The 12199-nt window shown below is 35.2% G+C and overlaps 1 protein-coding gene across 1 annotated transcript in view; it reads left to right on the top strand.

Moving 5' to 3' along the window:
• GAD2 (glutamate decarboxylase 2) overlaps positions 1-12199 on the top strand; it is a 273704-nt gene that overhangs the window by 140365 nt on the left and 121140 nt on the right. Inside the window, exon 9 of the mRNA XM_053712962.1 lies at positions 5544-5598. Within this exon, the coding sequence (XP_053568937.1) occupies positions 5544-5598 (55 nt within the window). The remainder of the gene's footprint in view (positions 1-5543; positions 5599-12199) is intronic.

Here is a 12199-nt window from a genome sequence, read left to right as displayed (position 1 = left end):
CTGAACTAAATCTTCCATGTGTTAGTGCGGTGTTACAGCTTGTTACAGCTTGATTACAGAGTTTATACTTGTTTGCTCCATAAAGTGATTTAAACCCGTGAGTGATTCAGATTCTGTCTCTTGAAAGAGAACGCACAATGTACCCTGGCAGGACAGACCAGGCTCTCAACCGCAAGACTTGAAAGCCTGAACAATAGACAATGTCATAGGTACCTGCCTCACAATCGCTTCAATGTGAAAGTCCTTTTTGCTGCAATTGGCTTCTTCACTTGTTTACCGCCATGCATGCTTCAGCATTCTCATTAGCTCCGAATGCCGCTGGCTCTGTTCTCATCTGATCACCTTCCGTGCATGCTCAATCATGACGCGTTTCTCCCCTCCCACATAGGGCTTAGTGTCGGGGCCTCATCAGATGTATTACTTAGGGGGGGGTGTATCGGACTTTATGCTGCCATTGGCTCCTAAGTCCGCCCCCTTATTAGCGTTAGCTTCTTGTGACATCTTTTTATAAAACAAACTGTGTTTACTATCTGGTACCAAACTGCATAATAAAGGAACTGATCATTAATATTTACACTATTCTCTAATTTACAACCAACATATTATGGCTTATAACGGCACAGAATCATATTGCAATTTCATATAGCTACCTCCTATTTACTGACATATTGTTATGTATTAGCTTTTTAACATGAACCAATACCTTTGTAGTAATATACTGAAAGTTATTTATGCTAATCACAACATCAGCATCATGTTTAGAGAGAGTATGTTTTAAGCTTACTCTTTTAACAGACATATGGAATTTAACATTCCAAATGGAATTAATTTCTTTAAACCACTCCTTATGCAACAATTTTCATTCTATCTTGATCAAAGAATGTCAATCCAAAGTTTGCATCATATGCACATATGCATGTGTATTGTGTGTATTTTATCTATTAACACTTTGAAAATCTATTTACAAAAGGACTTTACAGGAAACATACAAACTCTATTTTTTCATTTAGACCAATGGGGCTTAAGGTATTTAACCTAAATATCCACCTTGACTCATGCTGTAAGATTATTCTATCTAAATTGCCACCCCGTCTATTCTGTTTTAATTGCTCAATGCCCATAATTTGCAACTTAGTGTGATCTGAGTTGTGATGAGATTTAAAATGCCTTGCTACTGGGCTATCCATGTCTTCATTTTTGATATCATCCCTATGTTCACGGATTCTACTTTTTAACTCTCTAGTTGTTTTCCCCACATAGAACTTGGGACAGCCTTGTTTGTGAGGATACAGCCTTTCCTATAGATTTCTTAATATGAGCAATAAAATGCATGCAGTAGCACTGAAAAAATACCTTAAGTATATATATGCGCATAAATTAACATTCAGCAATATATTATGTTGTACATTGGCCGTTATACATTTGTTTTTTCTATACCATCTCCTTTAAGCGGTTCGTAATAAAGATAATATATTTAGGGTATATATATATCTTGCTGTTAGTAGTTCATCTTTAGCCCAAGATATCTTTTGATTTGTAATGTCCCAAGTAATCTGGCTTTAAAAGAGCTCGGTTTAACCGCATACATTTTTTCTTTTCAACAAGATTTGTGCATTAATCTCTCATGTGGCAATGTATCAAATGCCTTTGCAAAGTCTAAGTATATCACAACAACTGATTCCCCTTTATCTATATTTTTACTTACTTCCTCGTATAATCTAATTAGATTAGTTTGACATAATCTATTTCTCATAAAACCATGATGATTTGAACTCATAATCTTGTCGACATGAATATGCTCATCAATATAATTCTTTATAATCCCTTCAAATATCTTCCCACCTATTGATGTCAGACTAACTGGTCTATAGCTTTCAAGATCATCCCTGTTTCCATTTTTAAAGAGTGGCACCACATCAACTTTACGTCAATCCTGGGGTACTATGCCCGAGGATAATGAGTCTTGAAAAATTAAGAGTAGAGGTTTGTCTTTAACAGTGCTAAATTCCTGTAACACCCTTGGGTATATTCCATCTGGGCCTGGAGTTTTATTTACCTTTATATTATCCAGTTTTTTTTCCTGATATCCTCTAGACATAACCCAGTTAATGGTATGGGCTGGCTTGTTTTAGTTTGTTCCAAAGTATCCTCCATTGGTTCCTCTCTTGTGTGTACTGAAGAAAAGAACTGGTTTAGTACCTCAGCCTTCTCCCTGTCACTGTTAATCATGCTACCCTCCATGCATTTTAATGCACCTATATTGTCCTTCTTAGATGTTTTGCTATTTATGTACTTAAATAACCTTTTAGGGTTAGACTTAGAATCCTTTGCAATTAATGTTTCATTTTAAATTTTGGCTAATTTGATTCCTTTTTTTTTTTACACCATTTTTAAGAAATAAAAGTTTGTACCAGTATTATCTATACATTTATTTCTATCCTTAAAAATGTTAAACAAAAAATAAAAAGTGAATCTAAAAAATCAACAACCATCTGACAGATATTTAGATACATTTATGATAAGAATAACAATATTGATATGACTTGAGCAAAGGGTTAAAGTTGCATTATGAGGAAATTCTTCATTTATTTATAAATAGAGGTAGAGGAAGTCCATGTAGTACCTCAAACTTACTTATACCACCTCTCCTGTAGTATGTTTTTATGATGGTCTACATTTTAGCCATACTCCCAAGATAGGAGATTTACAATGAGGTGGTGTGGACATTAACCTTTCCCCTTGCTGCATCTTCTGTTGTATTCCTCCATCTCTATCATTCTCATAATTTGAGATACATACAACACACCTCTTTTCTTTATTTACCTCTGAGTTGTGAAACACTCCCGGCATGTTTTGAGTTGGGGTTTTTTCCCGCTCCCTCTAAACTCTAGTCTATAACAAACGATTTGGCCTTTTTTTTTCCAATGATGCACATTCCAATTACCTTGTCTTCTCCCACCTCTTCAGTATCTCGTATTTCTGCATGAGATACTTGTGTTTTTATCCACTTCCCACTCTCTGACCTTCACCTGCTAATATCCATCCTTACATTAGCAGCAGCAGCATCTTCAATCATCAACCTACAACAACATAATCTCTCTTTTCAAGATCAGGTAACTGGACAATGCAACACTATATTGACATCAACACTGGATAGTACAACACCCACAAAAGTGGCACTCAAAAATAATCTTGGTAAACAAAAACAATACTACCTGCTCATCTCGTTCATATGCTGAATTTTTCCACTGTAAATTCTTTCTCTGCTCACACATATCTGCCTTCAACTAGCCTATTTCATAATTATGGTACCTACTCTGCTCTAAAACCAAAGGTCAGCATTATGAGTTACTATTAACTATTTAACACCAACATTGTAAGTGAATAGCTTTTTATTTATTAAAAAAATAGAAGAGTAGATAAGAAGATAGTTAGCTCCTCCTGGGAAACTTTTCTTAATATCTCTATTAATCAGAGACTAATTTATTCCAGGGAAGCCAAATTTGAATAAATATAAGTTCTCAATACCATATTTTAGCTTCCAAAGCAAAGCTTAAGTCCTGATGTTGTCCTAATTTAGTTGGCACTACCTCTACTAGAAAAAACATATAAAAAACCATATAGTTAAAGGATAATGATCTCTGTAAACTACTGCCTTTCTATTTTCTTCCCCAGTTAGATAAAGGCCTAATTCCAATTCTGGGAAACCCCCTGGAGCACAGTGGACTGCACATCCATATATGCTTAAATTATAAAGACTGTGGAATAGAATGCATGTATCAGAGTTAATCAAAACTCACCCAAGTGTTATTGGGAATCTGCGTTGCAGAATCTGTTGGCGCTTTATAAATAAAGAATAATAATAAATTGGGGTAGAGGTTCCCAATTACATTTATACCATGTGTACTCCACAAAATACCATAAAGCAGCCAGCAAACACTAAGGGCTTGATATTCAAAAGCTCACCGGCATGATAGAAATCATGCAAAATCTTTGTGAATTTATTTAGACCTTATATTGTAAAATAGGTATCTCTCCTTCACCTACAAAACTCTGCACAGTGAGATAAATATCTTTCAAATTAAAATTTGTGTTTCTAAAAAATTTTTAGGGACCTCTCCATACTGACAACATGTCTTAGATCATCTCACCTGAGTGGCGAGCTTTTGAATATCAGGCCCTAAATCCATAGCTCCATTGCTCAAATCCAACTATGCAGAGTAGTACATTTCTTAAATGTAAAAGCTCAGGTATTGGCATGACACCTTTAAAGCAAGCATTAATCACAACCATCCTAAAAACCCTCTCTTGAGTTCAATTTGCCTCCAAGCTATATCTTCTTGATGGCAGATCCTCATAGATGACTTCAGAATACTTAAGCCTAATATCTAATAAAAAACAACAACAAGCATTTTCTTGTTTCCCCCGCCTACAGTTTGTTGTGCAATATCTCTAGAATTTGCCTCCTTCTTACCAACTACTGAAATTTTTAATTCATCCACTTATTTTGTCTCATATTGAATACTGCAAAAAGGCTACTTATCAAGCTTCCCATCTCCCCTTTTCCCCTCTCCAATCCATCATGAATTTCACTGCCAGACTAATTTTATACTTAAAAATCAAAATTAGCAATTACCTTTGGTCAGTCCATACACAGACTCCCTACCAAATCCAATTCAAATCACTATTCTTACACAAAGTCACCAGCTCTAAAAAATATTGTCCCCAATTATATTTACACACTCATTTCCAGATGCTCTGCTAACGTCTTCTTTGATCTACCTATAATCTTTAACCTTTGTCTTCTCTCATCAACTCCTCCCTCTCCTGTCTCCCAAACGTCTCTCGTGCTGCACCTACTCAACGTTAAATTTTATTACACTTCTTAAAATTGTCTCTAAACCTTTCAACGCTTCAAGTACAGATATGCATACCAAGTACCCTCCTAATTATTAATTATCTCCCGTCTATAAACTATTCTACAAGCCAAGTAATCCCTAAACGTTATGTCTCCCTTACCCCTAACCTGTAGACTGTAACTAGAGCAGGGCCCTGCTCCTCTTGTATCAGTACAATAGTCATGCATATTGTATTGTTCTTTATACCTAATAAAACTGTGGTCAATGTGTGGTACTAGTTCTAGAGCTTCTTTTTTAAGTAGATCAACATTTTGTTTTGTCTAGAAGGGATTCCTGGAAAAAGGAAAGGATTTGGCAGAAAGTGCTGGAGAAAAGGGGAAATAAAATCTAACTCTGGACATGATGCATTCTACATAGTGCTGGACTGTACTAACAATTACTTTAATGTAAAGAAAATATATAGCATTATATGTGTCTATGGTTTTGTAATGAAATCAGGTTATACTTTCAGATTCAGATGAAATCATAGGATATATTAGTTGGATTGGGCCTTGTTGATTGAAATTTAGCAGTAAGGATTACTATACTATATATATATATATATATATATATATATATATATATATATATATATATATATATATATATATATATAATTCATTCTGATTTTTTTTTATTTTACAGAGGAAGAATGTTGCCATCAGATCTTGAAAGAAGGATTATTGAAGCCAAGCAAAAGGTTAGCCCTTCTATAATATACTTTATTGAAGACATTCATGTTCAGTTGAAGTAAATTGTCAGTATGTTGCTTTAAAGTTTTTACCCGGGTGGATCACAGATACAGCAATGAAAGATAAAGCATGTAAGAAGTAGAAATATGCTTTAATAATAAATCAAATCATTTATATTAGTGAATTAATGTTAAGCAAATCTTAGTTTAATGTACCGCTCAACATTGATGTTTAGCAATTTTTTACATTATGCACTGAACGTCCTTTGAATTTTTTTTTACTTAAACTTTATCTAAAACCACTCCAATTTGAACAAAATATACTTTGTGGCATTGGTAATGGATAAACAGTCCTAGTTTATAAAAGTTTACAGAATTAGCTTTAACAGAGATTTAAGGCTAGATTTATAGATGCCTGTGAGGTTGCCAAGGGGTTTATTTGAAATTCATTGAGCAATGTTTCACCTATATTTTCTATGTGTCCTAAGAGGGTTTTCTTGCAAAGCTTTCTAGTTTGGCGAGATTCTAAAAGATGCCTCATCAGTATTATGAGGCCCCTCAAGGATTGTTTTAAAGGCAATTTTTACCTAGAAAAATGTGTGTCTCATCAAGGGAGTTCACTAATATGTGTCTGCAAAGGAGGGACACTTACTTTACAATATAGTGCTCAGTAAAATAAGCTGATGCTTTCTCTACATCACAGTGAGCTTTTGAAAATCGTACCCATGAAATAAAAACCTATTGCAGAGTGGTTAAAACAATTACAACCTTAACTTTAAAAGCACTTCTGGTTAATCTAAGTGTTTGCAATTGGAAATTATTAGCATTTCCTTTATTTATTTATTTATTTTTTTTTTTTTTTTTTTTTTTAAAGTAGTCTTACTGGGAAGAACAAAAGGTATCTTACACACTTTGCTGACCACTGCCATTCTGGGATATTCCAGAGACATATATTTTGCTAACCTAAAGTAGTGTCAAACATACAGATTTTATAAAGACTATATTGACCATCTGATTTGTTTTGCCTCACAGTCATATCTCACTGTTTAAAAGCTGATGAGGTTGTCTCAATCTTCTTCTCCCCCCCCCCCCATTTTTTTTTTTTTTTAAAGTTTTCGTTTTGTGCAAGTCTTAGAGTGGACTGTTTTATTGAGGAAGTTTCCCCCCATTTTTGTTAATTTGCTGTGTAATGTGTTGTGCTATGGGAGTGTTGTTAGGCTCTGGGAGCCCAGTTGCAGAAGTGTTTGGCTTTAGTTAAGAATGAGCTCTTAAAGGGGCAAGAGAGAATGGATTCCCAGAGTGTTTTCCACATTTAAGAATAATAGTTCATTGAAAATACAGCAGTATACGCAAGAAGGCTTTATTGGCGGTAATGTTTTAGGTTATAGAGCAATAGGATGGATACTCACGTATTTCTGGATACTGGTATGCTGTGACAGACTGGAGAATGGCTACACAGCTTCTTCTAAGACCAGCCAGTGACTGAATACACAAGTATGCATTGATGGGTTGGAGATAGAATGTGCAAGTGTGCTGTAACTAGATATAAATAATACACAGGTATGCTGTGACATACTGGAGAATGTCTTCTGTGACAGGCTGGAGACTGGTTCCACTGGAATAGGCTAGAGACTAGCACAACTGGAACAGTCTGAAGACTGACAGCAACTTTCAGGAATGTGAACCTAGGCTGTGTTGGAGTATAGTTTATGCCTGGGTAAATCTGTGGGCCCCCAGCATACAAATTCTACAAATGGGGTACAGAAAAGGACTAGCAGGCAGAGTTAGCAGGGGAAAACTCATAAAAAAAAAAGATCCAAGAAGCTAGTTAGGGACAGCTAAAGGTCAGCAACAAAATATCTTCACCGTTTACATGTACATAGGCTGAGACATTGCAGATAAGCAACAATGCCAGAGCCCAGAGTACTAGAAGGAAATACATTTTATATTTTAAAAATAACTAATTAAACATTCCTGAGATACCAAGTGTGAAGAAGGAAATAAGTGAGGAGATCTTTTCTAGAGAAGGAAGCCTGAGAAAATAAAGCTACTTGTGGCTACATTATCAGGTTATGAGACCCAAAATGGTCATAACGTTTTCAAGATGTTTTGTCAATGCCCTTCACAATGTCCTTCACAATGGAAACTTATTTTATGTACTGAAAGGTGGACAGTTACAAAATAGATGCTGCCCCATTGTTAATAATGGAGACACGACACGTGTGACACGGAATGGCTTTGAATTGTGTAAATTTAGAATTGCAATGCAAAGTTTTGTTTCCATGACATATGTTTCACTTACAGGTTTTAATGAATCTTGGCAATTGTCTTAAGACAGAAGAGTAGCTAATGCTGTCAATATAAAATGATGTATTATATTAAGAACAGGCTTGAAACAATTGCATGAAAGCCATACATTGATACAATCTAAGTAAAAAAATGTGTCTTTATTATGTTAATTGGGCTAGAAATGATAGTATGGACATTGTGATTATATATTTAGATAAAATACAAATGTACAAGAAATAATTTTAAGTATCAGAACATTCCATAGGTATCTTTATAAAATAAATGGGTTCATAGTTTCTAAGCAGAGAGATATGGTGTCAAGAAAGAAGATGAACAAAATTGCAAGTCTGTCATGTCAGATTTCAAATTCTAAGAGACATGATAGTGACAGCCATCACAAGATAGCCGCCTGATAAAAAACAAATAATGTAAAATGTATCATTCACAGCTGGTAGATAAGGGACATGATTTGAAAATAAATTGGAAATCATATTATATAACAGACATTACTGAAGTGTTTGATAGAATAGAGTGATTGAGGGAAAGACATCCAATGATTTCACAACTTGAGTTAGGGATGCTGAGGGGTAAATTAAGTCAAGGGTAAAGTTTTGTTGATGTTTTGTCAATTAAAAGGTTTCCACCCCCTCCACTAGAAAAAAAGCATGCAGATGCCTATAATCACATGTTCAAGGAAAATGTCAGATTTCAACCATAGTGACTATTTTAATCTATGTCAACGTTAGTTCTTTAAATGTTATAGTGATACAATTACATAGATTTACTATCTAGTGTGTTAGAATTGTTAATATTTATGGAAAATGTCCTTATTCTGCATTAGGTCATTCTTATATCTTACTATGCACATCAATTAGATGGAATAATGCATCCATGAAACCAATAACACCAGGAAAATTTGCTTTTATTTGTAAAACTAGTTTTAACAGGTGTAGTATCTTTAGACCTTATATAAAGTATATATACTTTAGATATTTTTAATTTTCTTTAAAATGTTTTCTTTTTGTAATAAGCTGGAGTTAACATTATATAAAATATTATTTAAAATATCAATCATAGCTGCTCTTCAGTTGTATAAACAGCTGAGCAATAGTGTCCTGTGGGTCAAATATTTTAAATATTAAACATACAAGGCTAGATTACAAGTGGCAAGCTAACGTTTGTGCCCGAGTGATATCAGAATATTGCAAGCGCATTAATTTGCGTGCGAATAACAAGTCGAAAGTCAAAGCGTTTGCTTGAGTGCAATAAAATTTAACATGCGTCGGGTTAGCGCGACTGAACACCTCCCATAAAAGGTAAGGGATAACATAAAATTTGCAACAAACACAACATAAATACATTAAAATAAACAGCACATGCTCCCCAACTCTGCACACCCAAAGTCAAAACCCCAGACTGATGCATCGACCAGCTGCACTATCAAAAGGACCGCGTATTGTGCACAAACACACACCGTCACACAAAACAGGGCTGCTATGAGTGGTGGATCATGGGGATGTTTTGTGTGATGGTGTGTGTTTGTGCACAATACGCGGCCCTTTTGATAGTGCAGCTGGCCGATGCATCGGTCTGGGGTTTTGACTTCGGGTGTGCAGAACTGGGGAGCGTGTGCTATTCACTCGCGATCCCCATTTTGCCAGGGATCAGTGCTTGTTTTTTGACAGCCGTGACAGCAGCATCGGGACTGATGGTAACACTCGAGGTGAGTCTTTATATTCTCTTAACCTATGGGACAGGGGGTGTGTCCCTGAGGTTCCTGTCATGTTATAGGGGAGGGGTTTGCATTGTTGTGGGTAGCACCAGTGAATATGTACATTACTTGGCCTCTGGTATGGGGTATTTGATCCCCGGGTAAATCAAGACTGCTAGTTATCATTATTTTTGATGACTGACTTTGGAGGTGTAGTGCCCACTACTGTTGGCCTTGATTGTGACCGGTCTGATGGGTCATTTGAATATTTGGTGAGTTGAGGGACATTGCCAGGGGTGTTGAACATGAAGGGGAGTGTTCTCCTGAAATGTTTGATATTTTTGTCTTGACAACGCCTGACACCTGAATGACCATGAGGTGGGCGGTGATGAATGTTATCCAATAGAACGGCCTAGGATATGGACTGTTCCATTGATGTACAAACCGTGTCATGTATAGGCGTGGGATGTAGGAACTTTGTGGGATCATTATATATATTTATCACTTTGAGTAACACAGTTCACATAGATCACAGCACATGAGGTTATATATACACTTATTGATTGATAGCTGTATGTCATTTTTATTCACAGGTTTGTGTCAGTATTCAATTGCTGTTTGGGCTACCAGAATGGTTTAGCCCCTTATTGTTTGCACACGATCTCCTGAGATTGGAGATCGGATTGGGGGAGCGGCCTAAAGGACTTTATACGTTTGTTCAATTGCACACTCTGTCAGAAGAAGGGACATTAGAGGTCCCGAAACGTCATTTAATAAATATTTCACTTTGATGTCCAAAGTCCAGTGAGTGCTTCACTTTGATCTTTGCTGCATACTCTTCAAGAGCACCCTGGCAGTTGCAGGACAGTGGTGAGAGTACATATACCTTTGAACTTTTGCTTATATTATATATATATATATATATATATAAATATATATATATTTCTATAGATATATAGGTACTGATATATATTTGACATTAGCATTATCAGATATAAATAGAAATATCTATTTAATATTAAAAATTAAAACATTTTCTAAGTGAAGAACATTGGAATGTAAAATTGTTTCAATTTTCATGCTTTAGGTCTACTGCAGTGTCTGCCTGGCACATGAAGAATTAGTTATCTTAAGGGGTGTTATGTAAATATTAATTATTCAAAAATATTAATAATTTTTAATTATTATAGATACTGTAATATATCATTCTTCCAAAAGCTTGTCAACTGATAAATGTATAGTTAGTCCAATAAAAAAGTATCATCAATCAAAGCAATACTCTTGTTATTTTGATATGTATATATATATATATAGTTTGGAGAAAAGAAAAAGTTGATCCTGGGTTAACTTGTAAAAAACAAACTTTATTGTATTCCGTTAGGATAAAAACCCATGGGGGGTCCTTCATGCAACAATGAGCACCATGTACTCAAGCTGACATGTTTCGGTTTGATACCGTAATCATAGCTCTCAGAGTACACCTGTGCTTCTCTATTTAAAAGCCAACAAACAATTTCATTGGTTAGTAAAAAAAAAACATTACAGGCAGAAAAACATGTTTATAAACAATATAAATCCCAGTGTTTCCCATGGCTTTAACAAAGAATACAACCAATTAGAATAAATGACAAATACTCAACTTATAATGTATTAAGAGAACATTAAAAAAAAAGGATCATAAGCACTAAGTATGTGAATAAAAATATATCATAATAAATTGGTAACCCTATAATAGAAATGGAAAACCAGGGAGGATATAATTAACATGATCTTATATTTAAAATAAGTGCGATTCCCAAATGTCTGAAAACAAAAAACAAAGGGAGGCTCCTCCCCTATATCAGTTAGCAAAAAACAATTGCTGGAGCCCTATGTACTTAAATATATTCTGTACATTCCCTCAAAAGGTAGACAAGCATCTACTAAGAGAAGTTTTTCTCTGGGTATGTAAATAGCACTATTCTGAACTACTTATCCACTCTCTATGTGAATGAAAGTGTGAATAATTCACTTGTATACACACACTTATGGTTACAGACTAACAATATAGTAACTCATGTAAATTTGAAAACTAGTGTTTTAGTGACTATCCATGTATTGAAGTAAAAAGCAAAATGGAAAGTTACAATGTGACCATATGAGCCATGTGATATAACATCCTATTTCCAATAATTAATGAGGTTGTATTCCGAATTAAGACCTCTGGGTACCCTGGTCTGGAACTTAAAAATCCAGAACATCTCACGTTTGCCTAAGATTTGATCTCTATCTCCTCCACGTAAAGGAGTTGTAACATATTCTATGCCTTGCCACCTCAAAGTGGCACTGCTCTTGTTGTGTGTGTATTTGAAATGTTTTACCAGGGAGTGGTTGATTCTCCAATTTTGATGCTGGACAAATGGTTTCTGATCCTTGTATTCACCTCAGTAGTGGTAAGTCCAACATACTGTAGGTGACATTCTATGCACATCAGTACATATATGACATAGGAGGATGTACAATTGATGCAAGAAGTGATCTTAAACAATTCACCTGTAACTTCAGAGTGAAATTCCTCTGAGGTGATACTGCAATCACATGGTTTACATCTAGATGTGCCGCACTTGTACA

The sequence above is a fragment of the Bombina bombina genome, chromosome 5 (assembly GCF_027579735.1).
Source record: "Bombina bombina isolate aBomBom1 chromosome 5, aBomBom1.pri, whole genome shotgun sequence".
In the NCBI taxonomy this organism is placed as follows: domain Eukaryota; kingdom Metazoa; phylum Chordata; class Amphibia; order Anura; family Bombinatoridae; genus Bombina; species Bombina bombina.
The sequence above is the reverse complement of the archived record's forward strand: the minus strand, read 5'-3'. Positions and strand labels throughout refer to the sequence as shown.